Raw genomic sequence first — 18,557 nt, forward strand, 5'->3', positions numbered from 1 at the left:
CCAAACAAACAGAACACATGCATGTGCCTCCTTTGGCTTGTTTCACTCAATTATCCCTTCCCCCACCCACCTCCCAGTGCTGGGGATGGAACCCATTTGGGGTCCCAAAAACGTCTCAAGTCTGTTCTATACCTACCGAGCTGTGCCCCCAGCCCCCCTACAATAACTTGCTTTTATATGGGGATTCAGGATCTGGCCATGTACCATGTAGTGTGGAATTTGCTATATGGACCAGGCTGGTCTTAAACTCAGTAGTGATCTGGCTGCCTCTGTCTCCTAAGGGATTCAGATTAAAGGCACACACCACCATTCCTAACTTTTAACTTAAAAAAAAAAGATTTCTTTATTATATATGAGTACACTGTTGCTGTCTTCAGACACACCAGAAGAGGGCATCAGTTCTCATTACAGATGGTTGTGAGCCACCATTTGATTGCTGGGAATTAAACTCAGGACCTCTGGAAGAGCAGTTGGTGCTCTTAACCACTGAGCCATCTCTCCAGCCCAACTTTTAACTTTTAAAAATTTTTTAAAAAATATTTTTTAAATGTATGTGGGTGTTTTGCCTGCATGAAAGTCTGTTCACCTCGTGTCTCACGGAGGCCAGAAGAAGCCATTGGATCCCCTGGAAGCAGAGTTGCAGACAATTGTGAACTGTCACGTGTGTGTGTGTGTGTGTGTGTGTGTGTGGGAACTAAACAATCTCTCCAGATTCCCAATTTAACCTTTTGAACGTTTGCTGGTTGATTTATTTCTTCAGAGTCAGGGTTTCCCTGGCTGTCCTGGGACTGACGACCTCTGTGGATCAGACTAGCCTTGAATTCGGTTGAGCTGCCCTGCCTCTGCTTCCCAAGTGCCAAGATTAGAGATGTATACCTCTACCCAATGGCTAAAACAAAGTTTAAGTGTAAGACAGGATCGGAGCAGTGGTTGAGCAGTTAAAAGCACTTGCTGTTCAAAAGACTTGAGTTTGGTTTCTAGCACCCACATGGTAGCTCACAACCCTCTATAACTCCACTTCCGTGGTGCATACACACACTTTTATGCAAAATAACTAACACACACACCTCCCCCCCCCCATTCCCTGGGTTCAATTCCCAGAAACTCAAAAATAAGAAGACATTCTAGCTGCCCATCCTCCACTGAGTAATTTTTTTTTTTTCTGGCTTTTCTGAAGTCAGAGCTTTCTTTGGGAAACCATCCATATCTCCTTAGAAAGGTTCCAATAAGGATTTGTTTTACTTATTTTTAAATTATGTGTAGGGTGAGGGGCATGTGCACATACCCACAGGTGCCCATGAGGCCAGGAGTCATCCTTTGGAGCTCAAGTAACAGTGAGCATTCTGACATAGGCTGGGTGCTGGGAACTGAACTTGGGTCCTCTGTCAGAACAGCCAGGGCTCTTAGCCATCTCTGCAGCCCCCGTGAGCAGTACTTACAGTGTTTCTGTAGTGACAGTGAGGCCCCAGGGAATGCCGGACCTCCTGACGATGCCCTTCTCCCCTGGGTCAGACTCTACAGTGCACCATCACAGGCCTGGCTTTCTGGGACTCCAGCTGTCAGGCTGAAGAGAATGATGGCCACCTTGTCCTGCGTAGCACCTACTCCAGCTGCGGTACGAAAGTGACCGCCCACGTGATCAGCAATGAGGTGAGGCCTGGGACCAGGAAGGTACCAAGTCCTGCAGAGTCATTGTCACCTTATTGATGCCTGGGACATTTTGGGGAGCGGGGAGCAGTACTGAGTAGGAGCTGAAGCATAGACATTGCTTAGCTTGGCCTTCCCATCCATAACTCGGGTCTGGGAGGTGGGATATCCTTTGGGACCGTTGCCTCTGACCAGTGTCTCGGCTCTTTCTTTGCAGGTGATCATCAATTTCCCGTCAGGCTCACCACCACTTCGGGTAAGATGGATGCTCCTAGGATGCTCTCTAACTGGTTCAGAGGGTACTGCTGGGGTGGGGCCACTTTCTGGCCCACCATGAGAGCAGGCCTCAGGAAACTCAGGCCTGAATCCTAACAAGGCCCGTGTTCCCAGTGTGCCTCAGTTTCTCCTTCTATACAATGGCCATAATGCTGCTGAGGATTTCAGCTTCTTAAATCGAGACGACTAGCACACGGTGGCTGTGTGACCTTGGGGAAATCGTTTAACCTTCCTGGGACTCGATGGTCATTGGCTGTAAACTGGGGCACGAGACAAGATCCCACCCCTATGGGTCTTTAGGGGCATTACTGAGAGGTGTGAGGTTTCTTCCAGTTAGCCCGATGCCACCCGAGTCCTTCATAAATATGAGAAGTATGAGCTCGTTATCTGAAAGGTGAGGATGGGGGTCAGGCGACCCTGCTGCCACCCCGCTCACACTGCCTGCCTCCTCATGCCCTCCCGCAGAAAAAGATACAGTGCATCGATATGGACAGCCTCTCTTTCCAGCTGGGCCTCTACCTCAGCCCGCACTTCCTCCAGGCATCCAACACCATCGAGCTAGGACAGCAGGGCTTCGTACAGGTACCGAGCACCCCACTTAACTCCTTGCGTCTTCTACGGGCCTTTCTTCCCAGCATTGCTAGAGAGATTGATGGATGGAGGGGACCAGCCTGGGTGTGGGGGACAGATAGAAAGGGAATTGCAAGTTGGAATGTCACCCTGCCCTTCCTGTTTTTTTTTCCCCTGTGGGACCCCTTCTTGTCTTTTATTCAGAGGGGTTGGGGTCTCCCCTTCTGGCTTCCGTCATGAGGGCATCAGCGAAGGGCCAAGGATACCTACATGTATCTCTTCCCCTGTCCCTGTCTGTGCAGGTGAGCATGTCTCCACGGACCTCTGAGGTCACAGTCCAGCTAGACAGCTGCCATCTAGATTTGGGACCCGAAGGAGACATGGTGGAACTCATCCAGAGCCGAGCAGCCGCGGGCAGCTGTGTGAGCTTACTGTCTCCAAGCCCTGAAGGTGACCCACGCTTCAGCTTTCTCCTCCGTGTGTATATGGTGCCCACGCCCACAGCTGGCACCCTGAGCTGCAACTTAGCCTTACAACCTAGTACCTTGTCCCAGGTGAGTGGATATGACTCGGGCCTAGTTTCAAGGACACTTATGGGTCTGGGGTTTGAAGGTAAAGAGGTGACAATGCTGTGGGATCTAGAAACAGCTGGCAGCCCACAGAGCAGAGGCAGGCATGGGGGACGGTGGGACTTGACAGCCTGGCTCTCGGGCACCCACTGATACCTACAGCCTCATGGAGACTGTGGTGTTAGCATATGCCCACCACTGTAACTCTCTGTCTATATGTTTAACCTCTGTATATGTTACCATCCGCCCATCTGCCCACCTACCCATGTGGTGATCAGCAGTGTGACAGATCTCAGGAAACCTGATACTCTGCTCTGCTAGTATCACATTTTACTGCCCAGTGAGTCCTGACACACTCACAAGAACACTCCAGGCGTCTGCACACAGATTTTCAGAACTCAAAACCACCTAAAGCTGGAGCCCCAGACAGCCATGCCTATCTTCCAGGCCCTGAGCCTCCAAGCATCTAGGCTGATCTGGCTTGTGGCTCACGGCTTGCTGAGCTCCTACTATCCACATGGCCATCAGAGGCCTCCAGGAATCCTGAAGACCATTTACAGCGGCCACAGGCTGTCCTGCTGTTCTTGCATACCACAAGTCTCTCTAGGACTCTTCTGCAGGCTCACAGCCTGAAAATGGTGGACTAAAGACTCAGCCAAGGCTTGGGATGGTAGCAAGGGAGAGCTGCAGAGACAGGGAGAACCACATGCTGCCAGCTGAAGGCTGGACCACTTACACTCTCCTCCCTCCTCAGGAAGTCTACAAGACAGTCTCCGTGCGCCTGAACATCGTCAGCCCTGACCTGTCTGGTGAGTAGGGCACAGTGCTGGGAATGGAGCCCAGATTCTGGTGGGGAGATGTGGTGTATCCCTTGGGAGGAGAAGAGGGTTTTTCGGGCCCAGGAGCCTAGGAGCTCACAGCAAGATATCTTGCTGTATCTTAACAGGGGAACACTGTCATGGGACAGCCCTCCAGCCTCAGACACCTCTTGGGACTCATTTCTGTCCCGCTAGTCACGGCGTACCTTGATGGAGGACTTGACCTCCCAAATAGAACATAAGGCACCTTAGCTATGGTATAGGCCTTACATCCCTTGATACATCAGGGTGGAGGCAGCCCCCTTAACCTAACACCCTCTGGTCTCTATTTGTTCCTCTGGGACAAGGAACCACTAGGCAAGAGAGTCCCTGTTGCTAGGGGCAGATAAACACCATATAGTCTAAGATGGCACGTCCCCACCCGCAGCCAGGATTGAGAATACAGGGCTACAAGCTTCCTGCGCAGACAGGAAGCCAGAGATGGGGGGCCCAGGGCTACGTAAAAGACAGGAGCAAAGCCTGCAGTAACCTGAGCAGCACTAGTTTTCCAAAGATGCTCTGGCCTGTTTGAATCTAGTGTGAGGTGCAGAGATGGAGTGGCTGGTAGGGGAAGTGCTGACCTAAGGCCACAGCATGGCAGAGTGGGCCTTTTTATTCTCACACCCACTGTACCATCCATAAAGGTGTTTATCTGCTAGGATTTGGAGACAGGAGGTTGGCCCAAAAATCCCAGCTGTCTGGGCCCTCTGCTTAGTACTGTACTGAGCTAGATGAAGAGGCTTATGTTTGGAGAAGTCAGGGGTCACTGGTTCAACCGAAACCAGCTAATACCTGTGACCCAGACTAGCATGACAAGGTAGGGACAGGCCTGCGGCTGGAATACACTGACTAACTCTGCCCTCCTTTGGTCACACAGGCAAAGGCCTCGTCCTGCCCTCCGTACTAGGCATCACCTTTGGTGCCTTCCTCATTGGGGCTCTGCTCACAGCTGCGCTCTGGTACATCTATTCTCACACACGTGAGTATCCCAAGCCTCCCCCCCCACCCCCGCCCCCTCCCTCCTAAAGTGAGTGCTCAGGGCCTCTCCATACCACCCCAGGGCACACCTAGGGAAGCCTCTGAGGACGTGGGGAGTTCTGGCTGAGGCCCTGACCTCCACCCCTGCCCACGCCCCTCAGGTGCCCCCAGCAAGAGGGAGCCCGTGGTGGCAGTGGCTGCCCCGGCCTCCTCTGAGAGCAGCAGTACCAACCACAGCATCGGGAGCACTCAGAGCACCCCCTGCTCCACCAGCAGCATGGCATAGTACCCAGCCTGGAGCTTCAGGGAGCCCCCCAGCCAGTCCTTGCCCTGCAGGAGAGATGGAGCAACCACAAACTGGGAACCACCAGCCATGAACTTGTCCCAGGAGCCAAGCACCTCCCCTCAGCCAAGGATGGAGCACTCGCCCTGGATTTGCCCCTCAGACCTCCATCGAAGAGCTTGTTGCCAGTGGAGACTCCAGCTTGGAATATCTTGGGATCCCCTCACCCCATCTTACCTGCCCAACCCAGGGGCTCTAGGATATGGTTGCCCAGGACTACAGAAAGACACGGCACTGCTGCTGTATAAGCCTAAGCCTCTGCCTTCAAGCTGGATCCTGTGCTAATGAACTGGGCAGGGTGGGAGGCAAGAACTCAGACATGCCCAGCCTAGCTCAGAGCTGCCTGCATCTGGTCCTAGGAACCTCCTCGCCTGGACTAGCACAACTTTGGTGGGGTAAACAGAAGCTGAGGGGTGCTCAACTCAGAAGATGGCAAGAAGAGTGGGTGGGGGAGCCCAGCCCCTCCCAGAGAGCTCCTCCCAGCCCATCCATTGGGCAGGCAGCAGGAGGGAAGTGACCAGGCGGCTGGTCCTGGGCCAAGCCTTGTATATTCACCAATAAATCAGACATGAAACCAGTGCCCCTTTGGGTTGTATGGGAGAAGGAAAAGGGCCATTATGTCACAGAACAAGGGTACACACCCCTCGGGCTGGCCTGGTAGCAGACAGCCAGAGCCCATGTTTGGAGGAAGCCAGTCCTCTCTGCTGCTCACTCATTTGGTAGTCCAACTTTGGGACAGAGAGGACAGAAACCCAACACTAAAAAGCCCTGCCTACAGTCTCTGGGGTCTGGGATGTAGCTACCCCTATAGAGCTCTGGGTTCTAATCCTGCACATGACCCTTGTAGGCAATGGGCCTGTGGACCATCCCTCATCTGTAAGATGGGCATCCAGCTTGGACACATTGTTGGCACACAAACGTTGGTCTAGTCTTTCATGACACAGGCCACCTCACGCTCTGAGGAGAGAACTAACCCCAGGCCACACTGCCAGGACTCTAGCTCCTGTACTCGCGAAGTGCCAAACCCAAACACCCAAAAGTCTGATGAGGGAGCTGGGAGGATAGAATCAATCAAAAGTTTTGTCATTTATTTACAAAATTAAAAAATAAAAGGGTTTAAAAACTTCAGTTAGTTCCAGCAACATAGTCCCCAAATGCCCAGGCAAGGGTCCCCTCTTTTGGCAGAAGGCATTGGGAGGGAGGAGGAAGTCTCTGGTCTAACCTCAGGCAGAATCACAGGCTTCTCAGGCAGCTCGAATAAGCTGGACCCGTGCCCAGAGGCAGCAGGGTGGGCAGGGAGATGGGTGGGCTGAAAGCCTACTGATGGTAGGAACTCTGGGAAACCCCCTGCTGTGTCTGCCAGAGGAAGGAGAGGACAAGGCACAGAGCCTCTCCCATCCCTACACCATACAAGAGCCCAGGACCCTGGGCCAGTCTCAAAAGAATCTGAGAGCAGAAATCACAAGGCACTGAGTATAAGGGTGGAAAGGCAGGCTGGTGCAGGTTGGCTACTGGGACATAGTGGGATCCAGCAGCTTCAGAACCCCACCCACCAGGTGCAGGCTTCCTGTAACCAGTACATGGACCGCAGCAGCCTCACGGAGGATGCTGGCCCCACTGTTGGCTGTGGGGTGGTTGAGAAGGTTCCTTGGAGGGCTCTCGGGCTGAAAGATGGGATCACGGTCTTGGCTGATCCACTGCAAGGCGTGGGAGATGCAGCTGAAAACAAGGGAGCTTGAGCTAGTAGGCTGAGGTGGGTGTGGTGCCAGCAGCAGGGAGCCTGGCCCGGCAGGTTCTGGGCCATAGCTGCCCCAGAGGTTGGAGCTGGCCTGTTTCTCTGCCAGGCAGTTCCAATGCTTCTGGTGTTGAAGGCAGCGAAGCAGCACCTGGTCCAGAGTCACAGTGTAGTTCTGCTGGTCTGTGGGGCCCAGAACAAGGCATGTCAGTGGAGGGGAGAAGAAAAGGGGTCGGGGGTGCAGTGAGCATTTGCTTAGCTCCTGGCCCTAAGAAGCATCACTTCACCAGACTCTGCTGGTTGTCTGCACAGTGGACTGTGACCAGTGCTGCCTGCTCACTGTCACGAGAAGCAGAGCCCGGTACTCCAACTCCATAACTCCCACACATCTTTACAAAGTGTCCCCAGGGGATCCCTCACCATGTGGTCATGAGTGTTTCCCAAGAAGCCTGTTAAAAAATACGGATCCCAGCTCTCCCCACCGATGGTCCGATGTGGGACCTGGAGGTCTATCTGCACGGTTCATATTCCTTCAAGGTTTTTAAAATACAATGCAGTATAGTACAGAAATCATTCTGGGAGCCAGTGAGATGGCTGAGTGTGTGTGTGGGGGGTACTTGCCACTAAGCCTGACAGCCTGTGTCTACTCCCCATGGCCCACAACCCACATGGTGGGAAGAGATTCCCCTAGATTGTCCTCTGGCCTCCACTCATGTGCCCCAACCCAAATTAGTTAATTAATGTAATAAAAACAGCTTTTAAATGTACTTCACATTCTTGGTGCCCAGAGCTGAGTCTTCAGCAGGCAGTACCTGCTCATCTTCATGCGGAGCACACCGGGACTCTCTACTCTCTGCTAGTCAATAAATCTTAGTTGAATCCTACTGAGTTGATTTCAGCAGGCGTCAGTGGGCCACAACCTGCCCTTTTAAACAATGCTAGACCTGATAATTCTTCTCCAATGTTGAGACAACATGCCACAACTTTGAAAATGTACCAGATGGTGTTTCTACAATAAAATCTATATGCCCTGGGGCTGGAGACACTGAGTTGTTAAGAAGCCCTTGCTACTCTAGCAGAGAAGCCGGGTTTGGCTCCCCCCGTACCCACGTGGTGGCTGTCCACCATTTGTAACCCCACTTCCAGTGGATCTAATGACTTCTGGCCTCTACAGGAGCTGGGTACTCAGACACACACAAACAATAAAAATAAATCTTTTGTTAAGAAAATGCTGTCTCCTAGCAGGCTTTGGAAGTCCCTGCTCCTCACTGAGCTGCCTGCCACAGGCGCCTAGCTTTAGTGGTACCATCTGTCACCTCACCTGCATTTCCTATGGATGAAACTTCTGTCACGTTGGGGCAGAAAACAGCATAGTCAAAATGGCAGGGCTGGGAGACCAAGGGGAGATGTAGTTAGTATCAGTCTTCTGAAAGGATGGACCTCATCCCCACTTGACTTCTAGATATCCCCCAGCCACACCTCTGGAGATGCCCACCCCTGCACTGGGATATTAATGAGCTGGGTGGTAACAAGCTGCAGGCCTTCCTCACCAGCCCATCTGCCTCAGTGCACAGAGTACTTGCATACGTGTACTGTTCTGAATGAAGATTCAGGTGGTACCTACTTAGGGCAGCCTAGCAAACCCAAGCTGGGGTAGTTTCTAGATATGAACCACTTCAGCCTCCCGCTCTAAGTGGGAAATGGTCCTAGAACCAACGCAGTTTCCCCAAGCAAGAACCAGTGCTACCTGCAGCCCACCCTCCAGGTGGGTCCTTTACCTGCAGCAACTTCAGAAGGGCAGCAGAGTCCCTGTCACCAGTGGAGTTGAAGAGCAAGACGTGTACTTCATGACCACTGCGTCAGGAAGAAGTGAGTGAGGCTTGTCTTCTGCCCTCCTTCCCAGTCCACTCCAGCCATCTCCCCAGAACCTAACCCTCCTCCCAACTGCTCCATCCCCAATGCCCCGTGACTCCCCGGAACTAGAGTTATGGACAGTTGTGAGTAACCATGTGGGTACGGGGAACTGAATCTGGGTTCTCTGCAAGAGCAGCAAGGGCCTGTAACCTTCTCTCCAGCTCCAGCATATAGATTTTACTATAGAAACACCATTCAGTACATTTTCAATTTTGTGCCACGTAAGTGGCATCACTGCTGAAGAATTATCAGTATAACATTCCCCCCCTTAAGAGCAGGTTACAGCCCACTGTTAGCTACCGATATCAGCCCTAAAGGGGTTATTACCTACAACCCCGCCCCCTGCCTGCCCAGCCTTGCAAGAGAGCTCACCCATCGATGCGTCTACTGCGCTCCAGTGACTGTTTGTACCAGTGCACACAGGCCTGCACACTGCTAGTGGTATGAGCACCATCCAGGTACCAGGTGAGGGGTCCCCGCTGGAGTACCTGTGTCCGGCCAGGCCACTCTGTGTCCCTAAGCCCTGGCAAAGGCAGATGAGACAGTGCTCTGGGATCCACAACAAGGCCTGGGATCTCCTGGCCCTACAGGCAGAACCAGGCTGTCCCTAGGTTCCTGGAATGGGCTGTCCTGTTATGAAACCTTCCAGACAGCTCTGAGACAGGGCTGCCAAACAATCATACATTCCCAGTGGCAGCCAGTGTTGAGCTCACACTGCAAGTGAGAGCTAGGGCTTGCACTTGCTAAGATCTGCTCCAGAGCCATCATGCCTGACAGCAACCCTGACTCCAGGGCTGTTCCTGACAGCAGCCTGGCACACTGAAACTGTTCTAAAGGGGTCTAACAGTATAAGCCCTAGTGTGGGCTGAAAGCAGTTTGAGGATGAGAACAGAGGCATCCTCAGTCTGATGACAGACAGCAGCTACGGCTGCTCCAGGTTTCCAGGCTCTGGGCTCACTCACAACTGAATGACATCACATCAGGAACCATCAATACAGCGCCTGGCAGTGGGGGCTAGCATTAGCTCATTTGGCAGATAGGAAAACTGAGCCTCAGAAGATTTGTGAACTCTAGTCCAGAGAGGAATGCTCACCCCGAGGCTTGATCTACAACTGCTCTAATCTCCAAACAGGAAACCAAAAGAGGTATCTCAAAGGGCAGAAAGATACAAATGGGGCTCAATATACGTCTCAAGGGGAACAAAGATGTGTAATGGTCCTGACTGGGAAGGAAGTGCCAACTTACCACGTCTCATGTGGGCACTAGGGCGGAACACAGGTGCCAGGGGCAGCTGCCACCGGATGCTTGGCCGGGATACCTTCAGCTTCTGGATGTCTATGGGGTATGAGTCTGTGTGTTCAGACCCCCCCAAGGCAGGCTCCGCTCACTGCCCACTTGTATGCCCACACTGGCCCACCTACCATGGTGGCCCTGCTGCTCCAGCCAACAACGGGCCAGCTGCAAGGCTAAAGCAGCATTAGGCCGCTGGTGCTCTCCCTCTAGGCCCAGGTACAATGGCAGTCCAACCTTCTCCAGGGTTTCCAATGGTGGACACAGGTACAGGGGACACTGTGGGGAAAAGAGCTGGTCAGCTGACCTGCCACCACCGCCACTATGATAGAAGGCCTTCTGACCACACCAGGGCCTACCAAGACCTGCTCCGAGAAGCAGATGTGTCCTGGAGCATCAACAGCTGCCCCCCCCACATCCCTCTTGCACATATGAAGAATCCAGAAGACAGTCAGCATGCCACGTCACCCCACCACCAACCCAGCCACTCACCGAGATCTGCTGGGCTCGATCCCTCAGCACGGCCAGGGGACCTTCTGGCTGTACCACAGTGAAGGCAGGGACACCAGGCTGTAGGCACACACAGGGGCTGATTTCAGCTGAGGCCACAGAGGGGTTCAGGTCACACAGGGAGGATTAGAAGCCCTCTCCTGCCTCGGCCTGCCACGTTACCTTGAAGATGCCCCCTTTCTGCCATGCTATTTTCTCCACTGTATCTCCTAGCAGACTGGTATGGTCAATGCCAAGAGAGGACACTCCACACACCACTGGCTTTCTGAAAAAGACAAGAAGGTCCTGCTCTACAGTGCCCAGCCCCCAGCGCAGGCTTCGGGCTGCTGTGCCGCAGTTGCCTCACCTGATAATGTTGGTGCAATCAAAAGCCCCACCAATGCCTACTTCCACCACTGCCAGGTCCACCTGTAGGAAAGCAAACAGCACACAGGGAGCAGGAAGCCCTCCACTCATTCTCAGCTCCCTGAGGACTCAGATACAGGGTCTAGGCAAGATACTCACCTTCTCTTGGAGGAAGACGTGGAAGGCCATGAGTGTGAGGAAGCGGAAGTAAGTGGGCATGGAATTGTGGCTGTCATCCTGCACACAGGAACCAGTCAGGGGACAGAGCCCCACAGTCCCACAGTCCCCATGCCCCTTGCTCTGGGGAGATGGGCCTTCCCCAGCCCTCCAGCCACAGTACCTTGAATTCCTCCAGCCGGTTATAGAGGCACCAGAAGTGCTTGGTAAAGAGCTCAGGGCTGATGGGCTTCCCGTTGATTCGGATCCGCTCACGCACCTGCACCAGGTGGGGAGAGCTGCCGAGAGACCTGGGGTCATCGGGACTCCCCCCTTCCCAAGCCTCAGGCCCTTCCTTGCCCTAGTCAGACTGTATTTGCCCCTGTTCCTGAGGCTCCATGAAGTCCTTAAGAGTCTGAGCTCCTGCCTAGGGCCTCCAGACCCCACAGACCCCTGGGCCCCACTCCAGCATCTTAGAAGCACCTCTGGTCTCTAGCCCGACCTCCGGTTCATCCTATTATATCACTCTCAATTATGATGCCCCTACCAGAAAGGAGGGAGATAGCCCTTTCCCCAGGATGATCTATCATAGTCTCTGGGCCCCAAAAGTCCTATGCTTCTCCATCACACAAGGATCAGTAACCCTGCTAACATGTGCCTATAACACCCATCTGCCTTCCGGTCTCAAAGCCATACATGCAGAGGGAGGAACCATCAGAGTCATGTACTCCCCTGCCCCATTCACATCCGATTGGCCACATGGGCCAAGGTCAGCGGTTAGAGGTTTTACTCCTAACACTGTTATTGGGGGCCAGCAACGTGGCACTTGCTGCCAAACTTACTGATCTGAGTTCATCCCAAGAACTCACAGGGTGGAAGGAGAAAAACTACTCCTAAAGGTTGTCTTCTGACCTCTGCACATGAGTTACAGCAAATGCACACATTCAAACACACATGCACTAAGAAAGTCAACATAATGAGAAAAAAATCATTCCATGTTGTCAAGCTTAAAAAAAAAAAAGTATTCTTTTTATTTCTATTTAGCTTTTTTAAAAAAGGTCTCATATAGCCAAGGCTGACCTCCAACTCACTACATAGCTAAGGATAACCCTGAATTCCTGATTCTCCTGCCTACATCCCTCAAGTGAGAGATTTTACAGGCATGTGCCACCACATTCAGTTCCTGAAAGATTATTCTAGAAGACAGACAGTTGCTTTACACAGTCATAGACTGCTTCCCAGCCTTTGCTCAGTGACAGACATATACTGTCCTCTATGTTCACATCAACTATTGATGTCACTGCATAAGTGTGCCCTGTGCACAATCACACAAGCCTTCTAAGACATGTGTCTACTTTATAATTCCTCAAAGACCCTCTCACACCAAGCCATCTCTGTTTCTTTTTGTTTTTTAAGACAGGGTTTCTCTGTATATCCCTGGCTGTCCTGAAACTCGCTCTGTAGGTCAGGCTGGCCTTGAACTCACAGCCTGTCTGCCTCCTGAGTGCTGGGATGAAAGGTGTGTGACACCATCTTTATTTTGAACAATCACCAGTTCCAGAAAAAACATGTTGATCTGAAATGGCCACAGCCAACTGGTTTCAGATGCTTACGGAGGTGGCCTGACAGAACTGATAGTTAACCACGGATATGCTCCTCCCCCAAGGAGCACAATCATAACCGTTCCTTTGAACCAGCCTTCATCTAAGGTGACAGGTGAGGAGAGGCTTACTTAGGACACAGACCCTCCACATCTCCTGCACCTGATGTCTGTGCGCCACCACAAGGGGGCGCTGTGACCAGAAAAAACTACAGCTAAGGCTGGCAGAGCTCTACTGCCTCCCAGTGGAGACCGACCTTCATGAGTCAGGTTTGTTTCTCTTAGAGAAACCTCTCTGTGCTTAAAAATTGGATCTGGAAAGCCTGGGAGATGGCTCGGTCAGTAAAGTGCTTGCCACACAAGTTTGAGGACCTGCATTCAGAGCTCCAGCATTCTCACACTTCACCCCTTAAGCCCCCCAACCCCCACCCCACCAAAAAAAAACCAAACAAACAAACAAACAAAAAAATCCAGTGGTTGTGAGTCTACTACACCACTGTTAAGGAGGCAAAGATAAGAGGATCCCTGGGGGCTGCTAATGAATAATCATCCAGCTGAACCTAGGAAACGCCAGGTTCAGTGAGAGACCCAACACACATACATAAATCATACTAAAGTTGGGTAAAGTGGTGCACAACTTTAATCTCAAGAGGCAGAGGCAGGTGGATCTCTGTGAGTTCTAGGTCAGACTAATCTATAGAATTCCAGGCTAGTCAGAGCTTCATAGAGGCACCCCCCCCCCAAACAAAACAAACATTAAAAAAAACAAGCAAAACCAAGCTGCATATGGTGGCTCACACCTGCAACTCCAATAGGAGTCTGAGGTAGGAAGATCCCAAGGCCAGCCTGGGGGACAGAGTAAGTTCCAGGTCAGCCTGGGCTAGAGCGACACTTGCCTCAAACAGGGACTGGAGCAATGGCTCAGCAGTGAAGAGCACTGAATGCTCTTGCAGAAGACTGGGGTTTTCATTTCGAGCACAGACGCGGCTCAGAACCCTCTGGAATCCCAGTTCTATTAGGGCACACACATGAAGCACATACGTGCAGGCAAAGTATGCATACACATAAAGTAAAAATAATTTAAAAAATTTCTTCTTCCAGGCAGGTGCTTAGGCCACACCTTCAGATCTTTCCTCCATTTTATCCCTGATAGAAACTGATGGCTGCTATTAGTGGGCTAAAATAGGGGCTGTGGATATAATGTTTGCTGAATCTCTGGGGGGGGGGCTGACTTTGGCTCTAGCACTATAGCCCTCTAGAGCTTGCCTGTGTGCTCTCTCTCTCTCTCTCTCTCTCTCTCTCTCTCACACACACACACACACACACACACACACACACACACACACACACACACAGAGCCCAGTACCTAAAGAAGCCAGTTTTCAGGCCATAATTCCGCAGGATCCGTTCGGTGAAGGCACAGGTGGAGCCCTGGAAAGCATTGGGTGGGGTGAAATGATGGGTACTGTTGATTGTCAACTTGGCAGCACCCAGATCACCAGGGAGACAAGCTTTGAGCAGGCCTGGAGAGAACTTTCTAGGCAGGGTTGACAGAGGAAGGCAAACACTAGCGCCCATCTCTTCCTGAGGGTACAATTCTATCTCCTGCCATGAGGATCTACATCCCTCAGAACTTACAGCCAAATAAACTCTTCTTCCCTACTTGCCCCATAGTCTTATGTCAACTTGGCATAAGCTGGTCATCTGAGAGGAGGGAACCTCAACTAATCCAGCTTATGGGAGCCTCGGTAAGATCCAGCATAAAGGCATTTTTAAAACTAGTGACTGAAAGGGAGGGCCTGACCCACTGGCGGGTGGGGGGGGGGGCATAGCGATATCCTTGGGCTGGTGGTCCTGAGTTTTTATAAGAAAGCAGGCTGAGCAAGCCATGAGGAGCAAGCCAGTAAGCAGCACTCTTCTGTGGCCTCTGCAACAGCTCCTGCCTCCAGGTTCCCACCCTGTTTGAGTTCCTGTCCTGACTTCTTTTGATGATAAGTTGTTGTATGGAACTGTGAGTGAAATAAACCCTTTCCTCCCCAAGTTGCTTTTGGTCACAGTGTTTCATCTCAGCAATAGTGATCCTAACAAGACACCCTAAGTTGCTATTTGGTAGCAGCATGTAGAGACTCAATTAATAAAGGCAGACAGGAGGGGGCTGGAGAGATGGCTCAGTGGTTAAGAGCACTGACTACTCTTCCAGAGGTCCTGAGTTCAATTCCCAGCAACCACATGGTGGCTCACAACCATCTGTAATGGGATCTGGTGCCCCCTTCTGGTGTGTCTGAAGACAGACATAGTGTATTCATACACATAAAATAAGTATTTAAAAAAAAAAAAAAAAGGTGGATGGTACCAGTCCACCACATGGACTCTTCCTGGAGTACTCTTACCTTTCCTTTGGTCCCAGTGACATGGATAATGTTTAGCCGGTTCAAGTCCTCCACCTACAACAGACGGACAGGTCGTCGCCTCAGCCACTGGGCTCCCAAGCAGATAGGGTAGGGATGTTCTGAAGGATCTCCGACCTTACCTGCAGTCCACTCCGTACCAGGTACATCTCCATAGCCTCGAGCTGTGCCTGGGGGTCACTCCGTTGACGCTTTACCTGCTCCAGGTAGCCGGCATTGGTTTGCAAGGTGTTGAGCGTGCGCACAGCATCCTGGCAACCATAGTTCCAGTTCAGTGAGGGTCCTTAAGGACAGAGGGACCCAGCCCACCAGTGGCAAAAACAGGGCAACAGGCCCGGTATACCAGCCATGTCGCTTTTGCCTACAGCTCCTTGGTGGGGACAGCCCGGGCATATTTCCAGATCTAGCAAAAATAGGAGCCACGGGCAAGCTAGCCCCACCCAGGGCGTGCCAGGTAAAACTGGCAAGATTAATGGACCTTTATTTCTTGGGCTGCCTTCTTTGCCCTAAGCCTTCATATACAACACCTGCCCTGGGAGGGAGGCTTTATCCTTACTCTCTCTACTCATTGAGCTGGGGCCAGGACATCAGAAATCTAGGAACTTTGAATTTTGGAATATTTGAGACTCTGGAATTCCACATTCTAACCCCAAGGCAATATAAGTAAGCAATTAGACCCGGAAGAGGGGGTACAGAGGGAGGGAAAATATGCCCAAAAGTCATCCAGCCAGAATCCACAAGTGTGTACAGACAGCCTCAGGAGATGGCTTTGGGGCACAGGAGTGGGAACAGAAAACAACCAGGACTAAATGAGAGGTGTTTGAGGATATAAACTACACCCACATTCTGAGAAATCTGTGCTTAGTTTCTTTTCAGGCACCAGACTGGTCACCTGCCCTCTTATCCTCAAGGCTTGGCTGGAAGCCTCACAGTCCAGAACCGGTGCCACCTGCCTAGCTAGCATTAAGTTCTGGTCACTGACAACTGACCCTGATAATCTACAGTTTGTTCTCTAGATTCTTAGTCTCTTTATTGCCTCTTTTTCTGCCTGCCCGCCAACCAATTCTGAAAACCTGGATTCTAGTCTTCGAGTCTTAAAGAGACCCCATCCCTAGATCTTTCCGGGTATTTCCACTCTGTACTCCAGGACTCCTCCCTTCCCCCTCATCCTGCATTTCCAGTGCAATGCTGGGGTCATTGGAACTTCAACAACTCAATTCAGACTCTGGACGTTCTGGTGTGTCACCAGCGCCCATTCCCTCTGCAACACACGACAAGCGCTCTCAGAATTCCCACACCGGGCCGCCTGAGCTTAACTTTCCGGTCCCGGTAACCTCCCCTGGACTCCGGGATGTCCCCGCCTCCCGAGTCCCGCAACTTCGTGCTTGGATGGTCCCAGCAGCTGGCAGAGAGCAGAGCACGGCTCCGGTCCTGCCCACGTGTCAGTACGGGACCGTTTGCCCGCGGAACGGTCAGAAACCTGATACTCCATGCTCGGTTCCTGCGGTGCAGGCCACGCACTCAACCACCGCCACGCCGCGCCCTCCGTCGTTGCACCTCGCGCAGAAACAGCTGCCAGGGACAGAGCTGAGAACAGATGGCTCCGCGCCCACGACATAGTCCTATTGCCACCGCAAACTAGGCCTGGGCCGGAGCCGCCCCGCTTAGCCCCGCCCTGCCCTGACGCGCCTGTAAGATCCCCTCCAATCAGAGGCTCTCGATTTCTCTCAACCAATGAGAACAGACGTCTTATCGCGGCCATCTTTGAGAGGGGCAGATGACTTTGTGGTGCACTGCTCTAGCCATGCTTCTAAGGGGCACGCTGTGGGGGAGGGTGGAGGAAGGGGGGGGTGTTCGTGGGAGGGATCCTCCATCTTAAAGGAGCTCTACTCTTTTCACCATCCTCCAAAGGTCTGTGCCCCAGGTCTTAAGGACTTCGCTGTACATCCCAAAATAGCCACTCCGAGCCAGCAGTTCTCAGTCCCTGCTCCATGCCAGCCTAGCTCTGAACTGGAATAAAATTACAGAGCTGGCAGGTGCCTGTGTCATCAATTCCGAGCACCGAAATGTCCGGGCTCACGCAGACACTGGGGATGCGGCCTTTTTCGGCCAAGAATATGACCCAGTCTCCCCAGACCTCTAACTCACTCTAGTTGCCTAGGAAGACTTCTGGGAAGAGTGACACCCCAATCGAGGCCTGCAGGTTACAGGGGGAATTTCCAGGCTAAGAAGGGGACCGTGGTAAAAAACTTCCATTTGGTTGGACGGGGTTGTTCCCAGGATGCTTCGTCATCAGGGACCGGGAGCCCCGCATGAATTTTGGTTTGGAGAAATGGCTCCGGGGTTAAGAGCATTGACTGCGCTTACAGAGTCTTAAGGTTCGAGTTTCAGGACGCACACTGCAGCTCACAATTGCAGACTCCAAGATGGGGATCGGACCCCACTCTGGCCTCCAAAAGCACAATGCAAACAGGCAAAAATAGTAAAGATTTTTAAAAAGGGAGTAACTGGCTTAAAGGAAAGGAGAGTAATCTTATAGGGCTTTGGAAACTCCCTCACAGTGGAGAGTGGATTTGAGGATCCTCTAGGGGTGGGAAATAGTAATCTTACCTAATTATAGGTGAGGAAGTACTTCCATTTGTGGAACGCACTGGATAAGCCCTTTGAACGGCAATGGGTTTTCAATATCTCCTGCTTTTTTCTACATTAGGCTTAAATATTTAGCAGAGACTGCCTATTTTAAATAAGCAGAGTTGTTTGGGGAGAAATCTGAACATCTGCTCTCTGAAAGTACAGCTGGCCTCAGACAGAGATCTGCTTGTGCTGGCCTCCCGAGTGCAGGAAATCGTGTCCAAGTGTAACTTCAGGGAACAGCTTCACTGGTTCTCCGCCCACTTTTCCTCTCTGTTTTCCCGTTGGAGTTTTATCTGTAACCCAGGTGGACTTGAGACACCATAGCTGGACCTGGCCAGTCTCAAATTCTCTGTGTGGCAAAAGATGGCTTTAAACTCCTGGTCCTCTGGGTTTTGTTTTCCAAGCGCTGAGATTACAGTGCTAGGACCTGTCTATACCAACATGGCTGCTTTCATGCCCTACAGGGATCTAATCGAGAGCCTCATGTACACTAGACAAGCAATCTGCCACTGGACAATGGCCCTCCAAAGACAAGGTCTCATGCAACCCAGGCCTACTTCTAGCTCACTATGTGACCCAGCACAATTTTAAACTTTAATCCTTTTGCCTCTACCTCCTGGGTGCTGGGATTACAGGCATTTGCCACTTCACTTGGCATTGCCCGAGTATGGATTTCAGTGAACGGCTTACTCATTCTCGGCCCACTTTTCCTCTCAATCTTTCTA

At 51.9% G+C, this 18,557-nt stretch overlaps 2 protein-coding genes across 3 annotated transcripts in view; one reads left to right on the forward strand and one right to left on the reverse strand.

The window, feature by feature from the left end:
• ENG (endoglin) overlaps positions 1–6,201 on the forward strand; it is a 33,863-nt gene extending 27,662 nt beyond the window's left edge. For both annotated transcript variants that reach the window (XM_080927087.1, XM_080927088.1), the window contains 7 exons: positions 1,513–1,650; positions 1,865–1,903; positions 2,389–2,505; positions 2,796–3,047; positions 3,817–3,871; positions 4,797–4,898; positions 5,059–6,201. In XM_080927087.1, the coding sequence (XP_080783213.1) occupies positions 1,513–1,650; positions 1,865–1,903; positions 2,389–2,505; positions 2,796–3,047; positions 3,817–3,871; positions 4,797–4,898; positions 5,059–5,183 (828 nt within the window). In that variant the 3' untranslated portion in view covers positions 5,184–6,201. The remainder of the gene's footprint in view (positions 1–1,512; positions 1,651–1,864; positions 1,904–2,388; positions 2,506–2,795; positions 3,048–3,816; positions 3,872–4,796; positions 4,899–5,058) is intronic.
• Positions 6,202–6,307: 106 nt separating this feature from the next.
• Positions 6,308–16,816, reverse strand: FPGS (folylpolyglutamate synthase; the record flags this gene model as incomplete). Its single annotated transcript, XM_080927085.1, has 15 exons — positions 6,308–7,158; positions 8,297–8,363; positions 8,754–8,829; positions 9,262–9,412; positions 10,135–10,224; positions 10,311–10,458; positions 10,672–10,749; positions 10,852–10,954; positions 11,036–11,097; positions 11,194–11,271; positions 11,375–11,489; positions 14,157–14,221; positions 15,181–15,234; positions 15,321–15,449; positions 16,679–16,816. 15 exons carry the CDS (start codon positions 16,814–16,816, stop codon positions 6,749–6,751), a joined length of 1,764 nt encoding a protein of 587 aa, XP_080783211.1. The 3' UTR covers positions 6,308–6,748.
• Between the last annotated feature and the right edge of the window lie 1,741 nt (positions 16,817–18,557).

Source organism: Micromys minutus (assembly GCF_963924665.1).
Source record: "Micromys minutus genome assembly, chromosome: 13".
Taxonomy (NCBI): domain Eukaryota; kingdom Metazoa; phylum Chordata; class Mammalia; order Rodentia; family Muridae; genus Micromys; species Micromys minutus.